At 41.8% G+C, this 20799-nt stretch overlaps 3 protein-coding genes across 3 annotated transcripts; all 3 read right to left on the bottom strand.

The window, feature by feature from the left end:
* Positions 1-1379: 1379 nt before the first annotated feature.
* On the bottom strand, positions 1380-4450 carry myf5 (myogenic factor 5). Its single transcript, XM_080420806.1, has 3 exons — positions 3995-4450; positions 2450-2522; positions 1380-1944 (listed from the first exon to the last, which is right to left on the bottom strand). The coding sequence occupies exons 1-3, from the start codon at positions 4433-4435 to the stop codon at positions 1751-1753; spliced, it is 708 nt and encodes a 235-aa protein (XP_080276932.1). The 5' UTR covers positions 4436-4450; the 3' UTR covers positions 1380-1750.
* Positions 4451-8927: 4477 nt separating this feature from the next.
* myf6 (myogenic factor 6) lies at positions 8928-10938 on the bottom strand. The gene is made up of 3 exons (XM_080421356.1): positions 10397-10938; positions 9766-9856; positions 8928-9664 (listed from the first exon to the last, which is right to left on the bottom strand). Exons 1-3 carry the CDS (start codon positions 10913-10915, stop codon positions 9555-9557), a joined length of 720 nt encoding a protein of 239 aa, XP_080277482.1. The 5' UTR covers positions 10916-10938; the 3' UTR covers positions 8928-9554.
* A 7116-nt stretch (positions 10939-18054) lies between these two features.
* Positions 18055-19273, bottom strand: LOC308079589 (globoside alpha-1,3-N-acetylgalactosaminyltransferase 1-like; the record flags this gene model as incomplete). Its single annotated transcript, XM_080421139.1, has 1 exon — positions 18055-19273. The coding sequence occupies one exon, from the start codon at positions 19271-19273 to the stop codon at positions 18191-18193; it is 1083 nt and encodes a 360-aa protein (XP_080277265.1). The 3' UTR covers positions 18055-18190.
* Between the last annotated feature and the right edge of the window lie 1526 nt (positions 19274-20799).

Raw genomic sequence — 20799 nt, 5'->3', positions numbered from 1 at the left:
AAGGTATAATCAAGGGTGTTAATGGGGACTCACATTTGGTTGAGGAGAAAACATCGTTACACAATACAGCTCTACTCCACCCATCTACCACATTCCTGTTCTGTCGACATATATATCTCTATATAGGAGGCTAAAACTTCTGTTTTATTAGGATTTTATGTATTATATTGGTTATTTTTGTTGATAATGATGGGGATGTGCATGGGGATGTGCATAAATGCTTTAATTTCTCTCACTGATAATGAAATTATTTTTTTTACGCCGTGTCTCTGCATTAGGCTAGTTTTCTATGAGAGAGTCTCTGTGTGTGTCTGTATGTCTGTTTCCCCCGAGCTAATCTTGCAAACCGCTGGACCAATCAGCACCAAATGTCTTGGCCAGTAGGCCACAGAAGTGCCTCCAAAAACGTTTTATACTTTTTGAAATATTTAACTTTAATGTTATAATGAGGACGACCTAGAGAGATGGAGTCAATATAACATTATACTGTATGATATACCTGTTAGATGATGGACATCACAGATAACTGATTTCACAGGCTGGCCACATGAAGTCCGAGATCCACTGTGGAACCATTCCATTGTTCAGCTGTTCCAATGTGGACCCTAAGATCCACAATTATCATTATTATTTAGTTATTTTACAAGCAAACATCAAACGGTTGGTAAAATAAACACAAACTATAAAGACAATTGTATTCATTGATCAACTGGTAGTTTTCAAAAGGTAGTCCTCAAGAACTTTTCGTCCTTCTTCCCCAGCTTTATTTTCCATAAATTGGACTTAAATTCACTACAGTCGGATAATGGATATGCTGTCTACGTCCTGCTCATATTCTTTATTTAGTACTATATTGTGGTGTTGGCAGGTCTCACTTGCAAAAGTGGTTTCATACCTCAATGTGACTCTCCTGGTTAAATAAAGGTTACATACACATTAGTGGCCTGTTTTTACATCCTTGTCTGCCCACTATGACCTACTATCTATTACTCCTTTCAGCTGTTTGAACCACTGCTCACCTCAACCAAGATTAATTTCTGTTTTGATCAAAGGAAAATTTGTGAACTTTAGCGTGTGATAACACTGACAATGGTGGAGGTACTTTTAGTGACACACTGATTGCTAATATTAATTATCTGATGGTGCTGGGATGGCGTTCTTTTGATGAGACTGCGAGCTATGTTTTTCCAAACACCATTATGTATTACTTGAGTTAGATTGTTTGTTTTATTATGTCGTTTTTACACATTGTTGCTTGGCAACTTAAAGTTTAGAGGCATCTGAACACGTGCTGTTAAGATAAAGGGGTAGCCACGTTACATGAAGATGTTGCTGTATTCTTCACTGTCAAAGGAACATAATAAAGACACAAGCCTTCGTACAAAACAATGAAAGCTTTAATGATTGCGACGGCAATGTGGAAAGTAACAAAAATACAATACTGCTTAAATACTACTTTGTGTATGAATAACGCACATTAAGTCAGCAACATTACATTAACTGTTAATTAAATATGTTTCATTAGGTATAAAAAGCATGTATAGAATAAATGGGCATTTACATTATATATTTACAATTATATGTACAGTATAAAAGTCGGACAGTGTTTGCCACATAACCTCAGCTACTACTGAGGTTCCTTCAGAACAGTTGTTCGCAACTCTGCTTTTTCTGCAAATGAAGCTGGATTTTGCACAGCATCTGTGGCAATGATATACATAATGTGTCCAGGTCAAAGATGAGGCTTTCTTCACAGAACGTGGTAAACAGGCCTAGAACCAGGGCTTTCCGGCGTGCAGGGCTGGGAGTCAGAGCCACAGGGAGAGAAGGTCACCATGTCTCTCAATGCTCCTGCCCCACTGGCCTCCACCGAGGAGAGACGATCTACGATACTGGACAGGCATGCTAGGCTGCTGGCGCCAGGTGCCTTATCTGCCAAGCTCTCTGATGGAGGGGACCATAGAGATGGTTAGGGTCAGCTTCGGTTTCAACACATGGATGATTTCAACTAATAAACACGGCAATGTCCTGAATGCTTATTTAACCACTTATACTTTGTCGTACGCCGAATCGCAAAAATATTGTTATACTATTATAATATATTTATAATTGTTGAATATTTTGAAATATATTAAAAAGAAATCAGGGGGTAATTTTTTCAATTCTTTGGACATTTTCGCCTATAATGACATTCTCAAAATAGGGACACCAGGTTGAAAGTGATACATTTTTTATTTAGTCCAATCAAAATAAGAGTAAAAATGTACAGTAAATATAAGATAAGTTCCAACATTGATCAGGATTACTTACACAATAGAAGTATAAATGATACATTTCTGTCTCATGGCAAAACCTAATATCCTTTCTTGTATTATGCAAATTGTACTTTTGGTGTTAATATACCCCACTATGCCTGTATGAATGTACACATTCATTCACTCAGACTCACCATTCTTAGAGTAAGCGTAGCTGTTGCTGTAGCAGTGACTCAACTGAGGCCACACAGGACTGTTGCAGTCAGCCTTGAAGGAAAAGACAAATCACAACAATATAAGTACGATCAAACAAACAAACAAAAAATACATGAATACAAAACAAAAGCATGTCATAGTGCCAGGTTTCTTCTTTTCAAGGACTACATTTGGCCTTGCATTTGTGAATGCTTTAAAAAAAAAGAAACTGAAGACAGAGAGGCAGAAGGAGAGTTTCATTTAAAATAGAATTCATGATATTTCTCACAGACCAATAAATCCTCAGTACCAGGGCCAAGAGGGTTCTTTTCATTTTCAAGCTGGTTTCCCTATTTTGGGCATGTCATTATAGGCAAACCTTTACCAAAATCTACAAGCTCATAAAAGCGTCGCATCGTGGCGCATTGTGAAGTTGTAGATCGGTTATTTCCGCCGCGTGACACCGTCGTATGATGAAGTATAAAAATAGGGCTTAAGTGGTTATTTCACATCATCTACCTTGGAGACAGAATGGCAGCCATATACACTCCCATACTATGCCCCTGTTCCAAGCGTGGCCAATCGATTTTATCAGTGGAAGCAACACCAGTTTGTGCAAGATGACACTCTCTCCCTAGTAAATCTGCAGAAAATCCTGGCAGCGGTGTAGAACATGCAGTCAGGATGGAATGCAGAAAAGCACCCCGTTTTTCCTGCCAGACTTCAGTAAGGTGGATTTAGTCGGGTTTATTAGGGCTATAAAGTGTCCGGTGGTGGGAACACCACTACACCATCCACCATCACAAGCCCCCTACCCTGCCAAATCCTGAGTGTTGATCTAGTTCTGAGAGTGTAACAATTGACCATTTATACACTTACAAGTTCAATTATTACTCAGGATTTTACAGTGTATTGTATTAGTTGATTGTTACCTTAATTTGTTTGTTCATGAGAACCATCTCCTGACTGACCAATAACAGCAATAACAACAAACATCATGGCTGGCTAGATAGTTTCATCTCAGATCAGACAGGAAACTGAGGAAATAGATGTTTGTATGAAAGTGCAAAGGGAGAGGATATGCGTGGAGGAGCATGGTAATGGAGGTCTGGGGGCGATGCAATCAAAGCGAGCTTATTTGATTACGTTTGTAAATTAGAAATGAGCTGACTCCATTTAAAATCAAATAAAACCTTGTGACATTGGACTGGTTTAATTTCACAGTCTGCATCCCGGGAACAGGCTAATCAACAAATACTGTATCTTCTCGGCTGATGCTGGATCTGGAGCAGATATACAGTACTGTCTACCAGGCGACAGAGACTTCCTTTCTCTGAGGTGACATTATTAGGCTATGTCTAGCTCTAGTAGGATAGGACATAAAAATTGAGCATAGTTGTTTAGCTCGATTAATACTTGCAGTAGTTGCGTTCCAGTGTCGCACACCAAAAATAGGCTATTTTTGGTGTGCGACCCGATGTCCAACCAAGTATAACTCGAGTGAGAGGATGAACAGAGTAGAGAATGTGGATGAGAGGTCTCACCATGCTGTCAGAGCAACTGGATGAGGGGCTCCCGGGCTCGGAGCTGCTCCCCCCAGGTAGGGTGTAGTAGTTCTCCACCTGTTCCTGGAGCAGGTCTTGCAGGCTCTCAATGTATTGTATGGCGTTCCGCAGGATCTCCACCTTGGGCAGCCGCTGGCTGGGGTTGGCCGAGGTGCAGCGGCGCAAAGCCTCGAACGCGTGGTTGACCTTCTTGAGCCGCCGGCGCTCCCGCATGGTGGCGGCCCGCCTGCGGTCCACCGTGCTGGACTTGCGCTTGCAAGCCTTGCAGGCCCACTGGAGGCAGTGTCCGGGCTGGTGAGGGGCTCCGGGGACCCTGACGTGCTCGTCCTCCTCGGAGCTGGCCAGCTCCATGCCGGCGCCGAACTCTAAGCCCTCTGGAGAAGAGTCGTAGAAGATCTGAGACGGGGAGAAGACGTCCATGTTTTCTCCTCTGTCGTGATGGATAGATGGACGGATGAACAGGAGAACAGATGAAGTGCTATGGATAGAGCAGCGGGGGCGAGAGAGAAGACCTCTGAGTGATATGAGGGGGCTGTTGCCATGGGACCCTCCTTATATGCCCTGAGGCCTGAGCCCAAGGCCTACATTGGCCAGATCTAATTACCATGGCCCATTGGCCCATCCTGGAGGCAGGCAGGGGTTAGTTCAGCTCCCTCCCTGCCCGATCCCCAACTCACTCCCCCCAACACCCCTCTTAGTACCCTGCAGAGTTTCCCACATCTGCACTTACTGGTGTTTTCCCACTCATCACCACACTCGCCTTCCAATGGCACTTCTGCTGCAAGGCCATGATGAGTAAAATGCTCCGGAATGCTTTAAGAGGCTTGATGGCCATCACTATACTTTCAAACAGAAAATGGCCCTCGCACTATATGAAATATAGTGAATGATGCATTTTTAAAACTGGCCTTTGAATGGCAAGAAAATGTGAGCTGTTAATTAAATCACAGTTTTAGGACAAACCCGCCTTGATAGCTAAAATGATGTTTAATTAGCAGCTCCAATGTTATGACATTTTATGGGAGGTTTGTGAGAGAGTGTGACTGTGTAAGAGTATGCGGGTCAATTTTATGGTGGAGACAACAGCGTTGCAGATGCAGCCCAGCTGCAAAGGAAGGTGTAACATTTCAAACCCAGTGAATTCACATTACAGCGGTAACACTCTAAACACCCCTAACCCATCATTGAAGGTGTCATACACGAGGTGTTCGTGTTTGCTCATTAAATCAGTAATAATAAGCTATTAGCACTAGGCCTACTAAGCAATTTTGCAATCCCTTTTGCCCCCACAGCCCACATTCTGATCAATAAAATGTAATTTCTGCCTCATGCACTTACTCAGGACACTACAGTTGGGGATAGTCAAAATAATTTAAATAGCCTGATCCAAGCCACGTATAGGCTAAAATCAAGCTAAATGTGATTTTGGTCATGATGCATTGTTTAGGTACTTACTCTCAGTGGTGGAAAAAGTACTAAATGTTTTACTTAAGTAAAAGTATCTGCAATGTAGAAATACTCGTGTATTGTTACAAGTAAAAGTCTGGAATTAAAAATGTACTTGAGTAAAATCAGTATTGGTATCAAAATGACCAAAAATAGAAAGTACTCATTATGCAGAATGTCCCATTTCAAAAGGTATCATATGTATAAAATAAAATGTATAAATATCATTAGCTTGTAGATCTGCTATTTTCAAATGGCCAAAATGTATATACTGTACGGCTGAAGTGGTTAATGTATGTTTTGTAATAATAATCTAACTAGTAACTAAAGTTTTCATATCATTTTAGTGGAGTAAAAGTACAATATTTGCCTCTGAGATGAAGTGGAGTAGAAGTATAAGTACTGAAAATTGGAAATACTCCAGTTAAGTACAAATACCTCAAAATTGTACTAAAGTACAGTACTTGAGTAAATGTACTTAGTTACTTTACACCACTGCTGACAGCTACAAGGATACAATGCGGATCTTTCTCACAATGTGTCAAAACATTTGGCAGACCTCATTCTCTGGGAACGTCCTAACACCTAAGTAAACAGCCCATTACCTGCTGCCACTGAATTGCCTTCGGAGTTAGTATTACGCACAGCTGAGGAAGACATTGTCAGGCACCGGGCTGCAGGGTGCATGTAGTTGTTGAAGAGATCAAAGGCTTAGAGCAGGGGTCTTCAACAGGGGGTCCCGGATCCCTAGGGGGTCCTCAGAGCTACTATAGGGGGTCCACCAAATCTTTGTGTGATAGGATGTTTTTTTTTTTACATTAACCACTTGAATCCTATCATCCCTATTCTGAGGGGAACATTAGCCGACAATAGCAGATCTACAAGCACACGACGCCTCGCAGCTCGAGGCGTTGTGTGCTTGTAGATCTGCTATTTTCGGTAAAAGGGGTTTGGTGTAGAGGGAAAAAAAGAGCAGACCAAGTACAGAGCCAACGGTCAAGTTTACAAAGTATTGAAGGTTTCAGTGGTTAAATGTCTGAAAACGCACATTTAACAAGAGTACAATAGGGGGTCCCTGCTTCATCTCTCTCTCTCAGCTAGGGGGTCCTTGGCCTGAAAAACATGGAAGACCCCTGGCTTAGACTGTGAGCAACATCGACAACGAGAAACCCTAGAAAAACAACCGATTGCTAATTGAGCCTTGAGTTTGATTACCCAAACACATGGTGTTGTATTGTCAGTAAGCCCAGACTGGACTGGTGCTGTGATTCTCTACCATGTCTCTTGGGAACTGTTGAGTTTTCTTTCCGCCTCTGTTGTAGAGTTGTTCTCAAGGGTCAGAGCCAGAGTTAAGTGCAGGGCAGGAGGTGGCCTTTTATGTCTGTCTAACTCACGCCTGAAACCCTTATTTCTTCTAAACTGCTCATGCTTTGATTTTATGCTGGTGATTTGGAGCCACTCTGCCAGTGTGACCAATTTATCATTTATATTCCCATAAAACGGATTAAGCTCTATAGCCCATCTGGACGAATACGCTAGTCTACAATTTTTTTGTTTGTTGAATAAACGGTTCTCACCAATAGCCTAATAGTGCATTATTGTATTGTTGCATTAGTCAAAATAATAATAATAATAATTGATAATAATTGCCAGAACATTTTCTTCCCATATGACCATTCAAGTTCATTCTACATTGCTTACAGTAACAGGAGAATAAGGTCATTGCACGTGACAAGAGCCTTTGATTGGCAACACCACTTGTCTGGCAGTGGGTTGAGGTGTGCTGCCAACGACATGGTTTGCAGCGAATCCTTTTTTAGCAGAAAATTTGAGGAAAGTTTTGATAAATCAAGGCAGTCTGCCTCTATGCTTATCCCCTCTTATAAAATCCCCCCTTTCATCAGCTTTGACTTTTTAAACACAGCCTTACAGCCAAAATAATTATAATGTATTAAATGTCATCATTGTCACCAAGATCCCTATAAAATGAAATCATGGAACATCAAACATTCTGTGATTTTATGGTTATTCATCCCCCAGTCAGAGAGAAGAAAATATGACATAGTAGTGCATCGTTTTTTTTTTTTACTAAGCACATTGCATCTAACTACTCCATATACTTTCCCCAGTACATTTTACTAAAGTGTATAAAACACCTCACTTAATAGTATTTAATAAAATGTGGCAAACACATTGAAATAACAGAGTCAAACTATTTGAATGAAATAGCTATTTCTCCCTCATCTGATAATTAATCTGATATGCTATAATTTTGGTAAAACAACCCCCCCTCATACACTTTGTGGTATAGAGAGAATGTGAAACAGACAACATGCTTGTTGGATCACAGAGTGAGAAACCACTAGTTGGATTCCGTTAAACTCACATTACTGTTTGGCTATCATGTTTCTGTCTGGTTTCTATAGAAAATGCGATATTGGGTGTGAGACGCATTACTGTGAAATGAGCCATAATACACTATTCTTGACACATCACAACTCTTAAATCACATTAAAACATTGACTGTGGGATTTTGAGAAAGGTAGAATATAGTTATGCATTGAATCCTAAACTAAGCAATGCTAATCAATCTTGAAATTCTGCTCAAGATATTATCGCATGCTCTTGGCGCGCGCGTGTGTGTGTGTGCGTGTGCGTGTGCGTGTGCGTGTGCGTGTGCGTGCGTGTGCGTGTGCATGTGCTTGTGCATTCGTGCGTGCGTGTGTGTGTGCGTGCGACTTCCCCTTGTGTGTTTGAAGGCCTGAGGGATGGGGCAGAACCCCAGAGGTTATTCAGGGCATTATGTCATCTATGGAGATCTAAGAGAGAAACCGTCCACTCTTCCCTCCTGATGCAGGGTTAGGTTAGCACAACAGTACGCACTGAGACCATAAACAAGCGCACCCTCTTAAGTCGATGCGTGACAAACAAAGCCTGATGAATTTCCACACAGTTAGCATCACATCACACTGGCATTTTGATAGATGGCATGTAAGCATTTAGACACGTGGTGATGAGACAAGTGATCATGAATTAAGCCCTAATGGGCCGGATAGCTTCATTATCCCTGTGAGCTTTGCACCCATGCCTGCTGACCAAGTTTCCATGTCCAAACATATGATAGCATAGGCCTCCGTGTTTGGAAGTGACTCAAGTTACTGTTGTGGGTGAGAGTAGCTGTATGCCAGTTGGAACAAAGACCGTCTAGGCAGCAGGCTATTTCAGGGCCCATGGGGTTTTATGAACCTCTAATACCCGTGAACGCTGGGGGAACTGGTAGGCTATGTGTGTTTAGTTTGGAGTGGTATTCCCATGGTCAAATGACCCGTTGGTAATAAGGTGCTTGATCTTGGTATATCACAGGGTCTGGACATGGTCTAATGCTAGCTTTGGGGGGCACAGTCAAGCTGGTTTATAAAATACTGTTGGAAATATTCTCAGAAAATCAATCAAGAGTTAGGCATCCTTAGAATCTTGCGAAAATGGCAATTTATTCGTTGGTCATTTCATGTAGATATTAAATAGGCTACAATATTTGCTTTTTTGATGGTCAGCATTTGCTTTTGAATACAAAATAAATTAAGTTCTTAAAATATCACAATGTTATAAACAGTACATGTATTCATTCATATATTCACTGGCAATAGATGTATAGCGATACATGCATTAATTCATATATTCACTGTACATTTATATATTTATTGATCGACTGTACATAATTACAGTATGTTCACTCATTCACTCATTGAGATATCCAGTAAAGATAGGGTCAGCAGCTCATAGGCTATTTTATTTTATCTTTATTTCTATTTATCTTGGTATGGTTCTTGACAATCTTAACTGTACCCATCCTGTGTTTCATTCTCACTAATGTTGCTACAGTATGACACCTAAATCTCCCTCCCTCAATCTTAAAATATGTACATCAGTTATTCATCTGTATAAATAAGGTCAATATTGTTACTCTTATACAAACGAATACATAACAAATAGAATGACTGTATCAGTTGGAAATAACTCGGAAAACGATGGAAATGTGAAATACCGAAAGCACTTTTGTTCATTATAAACTGAAAAAAGAAAAGAAAAAAAATCAATTTTCCGAGACCTCATCATTGAAATTTGGCTTGTCTTCATTTGAGATGCTTTCGACAATTGATGACAGACGCAGTAAGCTAGTGGAGGCCGAAGACTCGTTGGTACCTGGAAGAGAAGGAGACAAACAAACCACATGAGTTCATAGTTTGGACCACCAGACTGAAGTTATGCGTGGTTCCTGAACCATTTTTGCTTTGGCCTTTGACCTTCTCTCTGATTCGTCACTGGTGCATTGGAATGATCAGCAGATGTCTGCCAGGATTGACAGGTCTTTTCCCAGTGATAGTCCTTATTGACCTGTACAGACATACATATCTATTAATCTTTTTTTAGTATTCAACACACGTCATGAATAGGCCTTTAGGCCTACACAAGTTAAGGTAGCCTATAGCTATGGATCTAGGCCAGTGGTTTCCAAACCCAAAAGAGTCTCCCTGGGACCCAAACTAGTGAAAATAGGAGATCTACAAGCTCACAAGTCGCGATGCGATGTGTTGTGAGCTTGTAGATTTTTTAGCTTGTATGTGCTATTTCCACTACTTCTTAGAATGATTTTTCCCTCTAAAGGATTTTTTTTTTCTTTTTATGGAATTCTTTTGAAAAAAATATTTCTTTTTAACTTATGAACATTTTTTATTTTTTTGTGCATTTTTTGAAAATCTTTTGAAATAGTAATAATTAAAAACAAAATATAGGAAGCAAAAAATAAAGGGGTATTTACTCGCGACCCATACAAATTTGGGAAACAGTGATCTAGGCTGCAATGTCAATTTTAACCATGACTTTCATGCGCAAAGGCAATGTTAGTGCTCATGCAAAGTTTTGTAGAGAGCTTACATTTTGTTCTTTGCCGTTAAAAGTATGTGAACCATTTTGTGGCGTTTTCTCCTGATCGTCCAGTGTTTGCAACAGGTCCTGTAATTTCTCAATGTAGTTTATTGCGCTCCGTAAAATCTCCACTTTGGGTAGCCTCTGGTTCGGATTGGGCACGGTTTTTTTCTTCAGCGCATCGAACGCCTCATTGATCTTCTTGAGCCGTCTCCTCTCTCTGAGGGTCGCAGCCTTCCTCCTGTCCGTCGGGGCAGACTTTCTTTTACAGATCTTGCAGGCCCAGATGAGGCATTGGCCCTCGCAGTGTGGCTGGAGCCCCGGCGGGGCAAGAACGTGTTCCTCTCCACTGCTCTCACCCCCAGTCTCGGACGGAACGTTGTCCTGCCCGGATGACAACGGACTGCCATTCCCACCGTACAAAGGGGACACCTCCGCCATGTCCAAGTGTTGTAATGATCCATGATCACCGTCGAGATAACGCAAATCGTTGAAAAGACAAGTGCTGGTCTCAAAAAGGTCCATCATATTGTTGTACCGTTGTGCAGGGCTATGTTTTGACAGTGTGACTCTGGCATTTAAATAACCCTGTGACACAAGCTACCAGGCTTATATATAGAATGTGAAACTCTATCCAGCACTTTGGCTGTGGCAGTGCAAGGGGCTTCTTTTTTCAATGGTCCTCAAAGTTTGCAACAAAGTCTGTGTAGGAAATACATACACTAGGCCTCTAGTAGAACATGAAAATGTCACTTCATACTGTATCTTGTGACAGGTGCTCTAAATGCCAGCATCAAGTTGAAATTGAGACACACAGTACTACAAACTATATGCTTGAGAGGAAATGAGACTGAACCTTCAGAGTTAAAAGGCTGCTACAGTACATGGTAAAAAAAGAACTACTGGCCTACTGTTTAAATCATAAATGGATCCGTATCTTACCTTGATGACATGCCAAACCTTTCCCGCTTGCTCTTTATACAACATTCCCTCAACCAGTATCTTCCCATTTGAGAAACATTTTTATTCAAAGCACAGAAAAGTACAGCATTCAAAGTACAGTAGAACACGTGGCTCACTTGCTACTAATGGTTGATACTTTATGCTAAACTGTCCAGTCCTCTATTGTTTATGCCAGTATTAATGGTGAAATCCTGTACAAAATACGTATGCATATATTTTATATCTATTAATGGTTCATACATTAATATTTATGCTAACCCAGTCAGTCTGAGTGCAGATGGCCAGGTCAGACATCCATCCATCCATCCATCCATCCATCCATCCATCCATCCGTCCATCCATCCATTCATCCATCCATGTATCTATAGGCCAGAGCCTGCCATTCATTCAGAGAGAACGGAAAGTGCAACTTGAGTTATGTCTCAACATGATTAGATGTTTAATTTAAGTCAAAAGGACCTTGAATCTATGAAAACTGCTGTACATGACCACTGTTTTGAGGGAGCGCCATGAGTGTGTATTACTACACTTTGCTGTTGCACAACCACCAGCCACAGCAGAGGTTTACCCTATGGATGTCCCTCTCTCGCCCCCCAGCTCTTATTACATTGTTGTGGAAGGGTGACCCACACGGGTGCTTTTCATGTCACAGTGTTCGAAATGCCGCTATGAGTCAACGTGAGATCTCTAATCTGTAAAATACGATACGGTCAACGCAAATTATTTGGCAGTCACCTAATCTGTAAATGACCGTGGACTTGACAATCAAAGAAAATATGTCATTATTATTAAACGTGGCACCCGCTTTTAGGAAATACTTGCCATTCATATGCTCTCTATAGGGATCCACCGAGTGCGGTGCTTGGTGAATTCCTCAACCACCCCCATCTGTCTACCCTAGACTGTAAAATGTGCCCACCTCTGTAAGTGAACTGATATTTATGGGACTGCTCCTAATCCAACGTGCCCCAGGGAGATGCAGCTGGCTATGAGGGAGGGAATGCCTCTTGAGTGCAACTGTGTTGCTACTCCTGTCTTGCCAAGGTCCCATTTCACATAACCTTTGAGACTCCGCAGGATGCAATGTGTGTGTGATTGAGAAGCCTCGTATTAATGCTGAATTTGTATCTCAGTGTTACTTGTTGAAGTGCATGGCGATACCACATGGCACACACTTCTTCCCAAGACACCGTCACAATACATCAAGGTCAGATAGAACTTGAGTTCTCCCTGTGGGTCAGGGGCTGAATGATTCAGAGGACCCAGAGCTGGACAGGGGCCCTGGAACACGCTAGAGATACCAGCCGCCCCAAAAATGTTGGTGATTGTGGGGTATTTTACAAGTGCACTATGTAGCATTTTGACACTGGACTTGTCATCTGTAAAAACAGCTTGCAAAGAGCTGTGTTTACAAGTGACATTCAGAAGGGATGGCTGCACGTTTCTAAGTGACACCACTCCTCTTCCTGTGTGTGTGTGTGTGTGTGTGTGTGTGTGTGTGTGTGTGTGTGTGTGTGTGTGTGTGTGTGTGTGTGTGTGTGTGTGTGTGTGCGTGCGTGCGTGCGTGCGTGCGTGCGTGCGTGCGTGTGTGTGTGCGTGCGTGCGCGTGTGCGTGTGTGTGTGCACATGTGTGTGTGTGTGTGTGTGTGTGTGTGTGTGTGTGTGTGTGTGTGTGTGTGTGTGTGTGTTTATTGATGCAACATGCAGATATCTTTCCTTCATGTGTGTGAGTGAAGTGATGTAAGCCTTTGATGGCTTCTGAATTAGTCTTGGGATTGATAGGTTGGTTTGAATTTGCATCCCATGATTACCATGCAAATCAAAACAGTGATTTGGTGAGCAAGTATCCACATTATATAGGCATATTATGCATATTATAAACGCACAGGTCAGATGATTCATTGTACTACCAGAGCAATATAGTACGTGTTCAGAATGAACTACTTTAGATTAATTGGTTTTGTTCATTGAATTTTGATGAAACTCAAACATGAGACACAAGACGTGTGAGTATAGACATAATGGAGTCTTCTGAAGCGATGTCCCTTCTCCACATGGCTACTGGGAAAGCTGCATTGGAATATAAATTGTCGTCAGTGTCAAGGGGCTGACGCTGTCAGCTGTCAGGGAGAATCATGGGATACTCTGTTCAGAAATTCAAAGCCTAACTGGCCTCTGAGAGGAGAGGGACAGAAAGAGGCGGAGTCAAGGGGCACTATGCAGGAAAGTGCAGAGGCTCTCAGAATCTTAGAACCAGCAGTGCAGTCAAAGCACAAGCAGCATAAACACTGAACCAATGATGTTAGTTAAAGGGGGATGAAACCCTGGGCTGATTGTCTCCGCCAGGCCGAAAGGCATGGCGAGAGAGTATGTTTTACCCCCTGTCTGTCCGTCCGTCCGTCCGTCCGTCCGTCCGTCCGTCCGTGTGTCCCTGTGTCCGTGTGTCCGTGTGTCCGTGTGTCCGTGTGTCCGTGTGTCCATCTGTCTGCGAGCGGCTAATCTCCGGCACCGTTGGCCCGGTCGCTGCAAAACTGTGCACACACACTCCCTGGATGCCAATTCAGAACCTCTGCCCTGAGGCCATGTAAAACCTTTTTTACATGGCCCTGTTATAGCGCCACCAGGAGGCCGATTTGTGCAAAATTCATTTTTTGATATTACTCCTACAGATTTTATCCAAACATCACGCAAATCAGTACACAGTATCTATCTATATAGTCATGTGATCAACACGGATCTGTCTGATTTTCCATATTCCATCCTGATTGGCTAAATTTGCAGGATTGGTCCATTTTGAACTACATGCCTCAAATCATGAACGCAGCTTGCGATTTCCGTGAAATTTCACACGCACATTCCCACTAGGCCGAGGAAGAAATGCCACTTGAACAAAAACAAAAAGGGCCAAAATTGCGTTTTTAACTGTAACTGCACCGATCTGCGTGAAACTTTGCATGCATAGTCCCTAGAGGCCAAGGAAAAACATCTGCGCTGCATTTTTCACATTAGCCTTTTATAGCACCACCAGGAGGCCGACTTATGTAAAACACATATTTTGAGATTAAGCCTTCAGATTTTATCCAAATTTCACGCAAATCGGTACACATGATCTCTATAGTCATGTGATCCAGATGGATCTGTTTGATTTTTCATATTCCATCCTGATTGGCTAACATTGACATCTAAAGTTTGCAGGAGTGGCCCGTTTTGCAAATCATGAACGCAGCGTCCGATTGCGGTGGAACTTTTGCACGTACATTCGCACTACGTTGAAGAACAAACGCCACCCTTTTAACATTGCCCTATTATAGCGCCACCAGGAGGCCGATTTTTCTTTTTTATATTACTCCTACAAATTTTGTCCAAACATCATGCAAATCAGTACACATTATCTCTATAGTCAAGTGATCAAGATGGTTCCGTCCGATTTTTAATATTCCATCCTGATTGGCAAATTCTGAACATTGCTGGCCCACAATAACCTACCTGACCTGGCGGAGACTTGTGCTCCGAGGAGCACTTTTTCTAGTTTTGTAGTTGTTTTCCATTTCAGGTTAAAAACTACACCAGGGTAAAAAAAAAAGAGAAACATGGCAGGCTGCATAAAACTGACCTTATCTTGATGTAGCAAATTAATGGGCATGTTAAATGTAGTTGTCAAAGTGTGCACTGACAATAGCCTACTGTTACACACTACAGCGCTAGTCACACACAATATATGTGAGAAAAGAGGCAGAGCGTCCCTTTGCAGCTCATTGACAGAGCTGAAGCATGTGAAGTCTGAAACGTGTGAAGCTAAATCAGCCTAGGGTTTCATACCGCTTTAAAACATTAACATGACAAATCAGATTAAAACACACCTATATTCTGACATGGCAAGGCAAGTTTAATTAGAATATTTCAACAACAAAGCAATTGAAAGTGCTTAACACAAAACATGTATTAAGACAGTACACACAGGTCATTAAGATAGCACAAAATAAACACCATATTTGATATTTCATTAATAATCTACATACCTCGAGCAGTTTGAGATAGTTCTAGTACTGTACATAGAAAGACATAAACACTGAAGAAGATATAGATAGCTGAGTCTACTACAGTGTATGTATGTCGAAAATTTACTTTCTATCTAAGACACGATTCAGACGTTGACTGTTCATATTATGAATCAATCATCGAGCCATTTGGATGTACAGTAAGACAAAGTCAACTAACCATGAATCGTATTCATGGCATTCATTAAAAAAAACATACAAAGTTACTGTAAAAGTTGATATACATAGATACAAGGTTTCTGCCTGAGAGCAACGGTATGAAGTGAATAGTATAACATTCAAGTACAAATTGTGCAAAGTACAATTTGTGCAGGGTGTTTTGTCCCCAAAAGAAAGAGAACTAGAAAAAGTGCTCCTCGGAGCACAGGTCTCCGCCAGGTCAGGTAGGTTATTGTGGGCCAACAATGTTCGGAATTTGCCAATCAGGATGGAATATGAAAAATCGGACAGAACCATCTTGATCACTTGACTATAGAGATAATGGGTACCGATTTGCATGATGATTGGACAACATTTGTAGGAGTAATACAACAAAGAAAAGTTTTGAAAAAATCGGCCTCCTGGTGGCGCTATAATAGGGCAATGTTAAAGGGTGGCATTTGTTCTTCAACTTAGTGCGAATGTGCTTGTAAAGTGTCACCTCAATCGGACGCTGCGTTCATGATTTGTGGCATTTTGTTCAAAACGGGCCACTTCTGCAAACTTTAGATGTCATTGTTAGCCAATCAGGATGAAATATGAAAAATCAAACAGTTCCATCTTGATCACATGACTATAGAGATCATGTGTACCGATTTGTGTGAAATTTGGATAAAATGTGAAGGCTTAATATCCAAAAATGTGTTATACATAAGTCGGCCTCTTGGTGGCGCTATAAAAGGCAAATGTGAAAAATGGGCGGAAGTTTTTCCTTGGCCTCTAGGGAGTGTGCGTGCAAAGTTTCACGCAGATCAGTGCAGTTATAGTTAAAAACACAAATCAGCCTTTTATAGCGCCACCATGAGGCTGATGTGAAAAATGTCAGGTGGCATTTCTTCCTCTGCCTAGTGGGAATGTGTTTGTGAAATTTCACGGAAATCACAAGCTGCGTTCATGATTTGAGGCATTTTGTTCAAAACGGACCAATCCTGCAAATTTTGGAAGGCAACCTTAGCCAATGAGGATGGAATATGGGAAATCGGACAGATCCGTGTTGATCACATGACTATAGAGATACTGTGTACCGATTTGCATGACGTTTGGAAAAAATCTGTAGGAGTAATATAAAAAAATGGGTTTTGCACAAATCGGCCTCCAGGTGGCGCTATAACAGGCCCATGTGAAAAATTTGAGGCAGAGGTTCTGAATTGGCATCCAGGGAGTGTGTGTGCACAGTTTCACAGCAACCGGGCCAACGGTGCCGGAGATTAGCTGGTAACACACGGACAGGACACACACACACACACACGGACACACACACGGACGGAAGGACGGACAGGGGGTAAAACATACTCTCGCCATGCCTTTCGGCCTGGCGGAGACAATGATCAGTTGGGTGCATGTAGCCTATGCAGTGCAAACACGCATGTGACGCTAATTATAATATGTAATCCTAATTATAAAATGTAATCCTGCCGGCCATGGTGGTCGGCCCAAAAAATGCCTAGCAGAAACCCTGGTCCTTAGTATTCAATTCATAGTCAAATGGTTTTCATTTAGTCTGTAAGTTATGCATTCATACACAGTAAAAGTCTTAGTTTTCATTTAATTCAAATGAGTGTACAAGACCCATCATGTCATGTGTACAGAACACTTTTCAGAGTTAAATCAACAATGAGGATTTTACAATGTAGGCTGCAGAAAAGAGGAAAAAACAACTGCTAATGTTGAAAATGCAATGTCAGACTTTTGGGGAGAAAGGATACAATTACTGGGGGCGAGAAAAAAAAGTAAAGTAATAAGTAACTGGTAGTAATATATGACTGCTTTTGAGTAACTTTTCCAACACTGTTAAAATCTAACATGACGGGTTGTAATGGCTTAAAGCAATTAAGAGGTACAGTAATTAAAAAACAATTGTACAAGGTTTGGTATGTTTTTTGTTTAAATATGTATTGTGATTGAAATTACAGTTGAAGGATAGTTATGTTCATAGTAGATCAATGATTAAGAAACCATTTTTTATCCAGTGGTACAATAAAGAGTAGCATGACATTAGTGTTACACTGCAACCCATTTAAAAGATCCAGAAAGAGTCCCAACATCATGTAAATAAAATATCAGAACATCTTGGGACTACATTAACACATTTATCAAGGTAAGCATAACTGGTTAAATTTGGTCCATTTAGTAGTTTTTGTAGAGAACTTGGACCTGCATTAAACTTGAGGCATTTAAATGCATTAATAGGTTTCTTGTGAATAATTTGATAGATCTTAAAGGTATATAATGCCTACAAGTTTAGATGTTATTTAAACATCTGGATTTAATTTTATAGTATTTTAAGTATATTTTAAGTATATTAATATCCTTATAATTAAATAGGCGTTTACATGACGTCTGAACAACGTCTATAGTCTATAACTGGGTTTAACCCACTGAGCATTTTTCAGGTTATTAGACGTCTAAAGAACGTCTAGGCTAAAACTGGTTCATGACAGGTCTAAAAACGTCTCTAGGCTAAGCTTAGACGTGGTTTCAACGTCATTTGAAAGGCTATATATCTATATCTAGCCGTTCAAATGACGTTGAATAGCCTGGGATTTTTATTAACTTTTTTTCATCAGTGATGACTCTCTTCCTACTAATCCGCACCGCCGCTCCATCCTGGCCGTACCTTACGGTAGTCCTTGATGACTGCAGAGAATCTGATTATTTTGATCTGTGGCTTTTTGGCGTGGAAGTCATGCCACTGATACTCTGGAGAGAGAATCTTGGTGGGTTTGTGGAGCCAAAGGTAGACGTTCAAATGACTCTCGTCCTGCCACGCTGCCTCGATGCCCCGCTGGGCGTCCAGCTCAAAGTTGTCGCTGCAAGTCGACAGCATGTGACGGACGGACACCGGCTCCCCTCCGTACGCGCCCCCGGGGTAGTAGAAGTCGCCCTCGTCGGCGGACATGAACGCTTTAGACTCCGGCCTGCGTTCGTAGATGAACTGGCTGCGGCGCTCTTGGTCGAAGTGATTATGGTGCAACACGGCGACCAGCTTACCTAGAGTTTCAGTTCCCCAGCGGTCATGGAACTTCGAATCAACGTCAAAACAGTAGATGTAGTCGGCGCCATCGCGCAGATCCGTTTCGATAAAATTGGCAATGATTTTGAACCTGCCGGCTGTGATGAGCTGCCAGTGTTTTGCGTTTGCCGCCGGCCTGACAAACAACTCCCGTCCTGCAGCCATCTTAACGGAGGGGACTTGCTCTGGCCTATCCGTAAAGACGTAATAATGGACTCTAAATCCCACGAAGAAGTGGCTCTCTGCGGTTTCCAGGAAATCCTTGAGGAATTGGATGTATTCGCCAACGGCAAAAACGGTGACGGCTACGGTGATGTTGCAGGGTTTGTAGATGGCGTCCAACAGCGCGGGTTCGAATGTGGATTGCCACACTATGGGAGCTAACCAGGGCGTCATCGCGACAACGTCGGTGCGTCCAGTCAGGGCGCTGGGTTTGTCGTAGCGAAGATTTGTCGTAGCGAATTCCGGTGCAATCGCTCCTCTCGGACACGGCCGGACAAACAGGACTGTCGGAGCCGGAGGCGGGTACTCATTCTTCCAATTCGAAGACAGGTGGATTAGGATAACCGTGGCGGCCAATGTTCCCGTGACTATTAGACAAAAGGCCCCTCTTTTGTCTGGTGGCTGGAACCAGCTAGTTCGAGCCATGACCATCCTGGATCTCTAGTCAAAGCTTGTGCTTGGCTGGATGCTTGTGACAGCTCACTGATGCCCTACCATGAAATTAATAAACCGGTTTCTGCACATACCTAGGGATGAATGCACTGCAGTGCTTATGTTACCGGCCTCAGACCTAGGGGAATCTGGATCGGTACAAGTGACACACAGGCAAGGGTGCACTGTGGATCTGTGAAAAACGAGGAACAGACATGTTACTTTCTCTTGCCTTGCTCAGCCAGCAGCGATTTATTACTGAACATATCAAAATACTCCTTTAACATTTCAATATCACAATCATATCATGTTCAATATCAAAATACTGTCCAACAGACATTTTAGTTCACAATGCTGGCAAAAATACAATAAATCAAATAATACAAAAATGCAATGTATTCTTCAGTTAAACAAAAATAAAGTGCAAAACAATAATACATTCTGTATTCTTACTCCAAACACACTTAATACTGTAGTCAGAATCATCAGATTCCATCAACATCAACAATAATACATTTCCTAAATCTATTACTCTTATATTGATACCATTAGCTCAAAATACAGAAAACTAGAAAAAGTGCTCCTCGGAGCACAGGTCTCCGCCAGGTCAGGTAGGTTATTGTGGGCCAGCAATGTTCAGAATTTGCCATCAGGATGGAATATGAAAAATCGGACGGAATCATCTTGATCACTTGACTATAGAGATAATGTGTACTGATTTGCATGATGTTTGGACAACATTTGTAATATAAAAAATAAATTGGCCTCCTGGTGGCGCTATAATAGGGCAATGTTAAAAGGGTGGTGTTTGTTCTTCAACGTAGTGCGAATGTACGTGCAAAGTTCCACCGCAATCGATTTGCGGCATTTTGTTCAAAACGGGCCACTCCTGCAAACCTTAGATGTCAATGTTAGCCAATCAGGATGGAATATGAAAAATTAAACAGATCCATCTTGATCACATGACTATAGAGATCATGTGTACCGATTTGCGTGAAATTTGGATAAAATCTGAAGGCCGAATCTCAAAATATGTGTTTTACATAAGTCGGCCTCCTGGTGGCGCTATAAAAGGCTAATGTGAAAAATGCAGGGCAGATGTTTTTCCTTGGCCTCAAGGGAGTATGCGTGCAAAGTTTCACGCAGATCGGTTTAGTTACAGTTAAAAGTGCAATTTGGCCTTTTATAGCGCCACCATGAGGCTGATTGGAAAATTTCCAAGTGCCATTTCTTCCTCGGCCTAGTGGGAATGTGCGTGTGGAATTTCACGGAAATCGCAAGCTGCAAGCTGTGATTTGAGGCATTTAGTTCAAAATGGACCAATCCTGCAAACTTTGGAAGCCAACCATAGCAATGAGGATGGAATATGGGAAATTGGACAGGTTTGTGTTGATCACATGACTATAGAGATACTGTGTACCGATTTGCATGACGTTTGGATAAAATCTGTAGGAGTAATGTAAAAAAAAAGGGTTTTGCACAAATCGGCCTCCTGGTGGCGCTATAACAGGCCCATGTGAAAAAAT

Source organism: Gymnoscopelus braueri (assembly GCF_963280865.1).
Source record: "Gymnoscopelus braueri genome assembly, chromosome: 23".
NCBI lineage: Eukaryota > Metazoa > Chordata > Actinopteri > Myctophiformes > Myctophidae > Gymnoscopelus > Gymnoscopelus braueri.
Note: the sequence above shows the minus strand (reverse complement) of the source record. Positions and strands in the feature narration are given on the sequence as shown.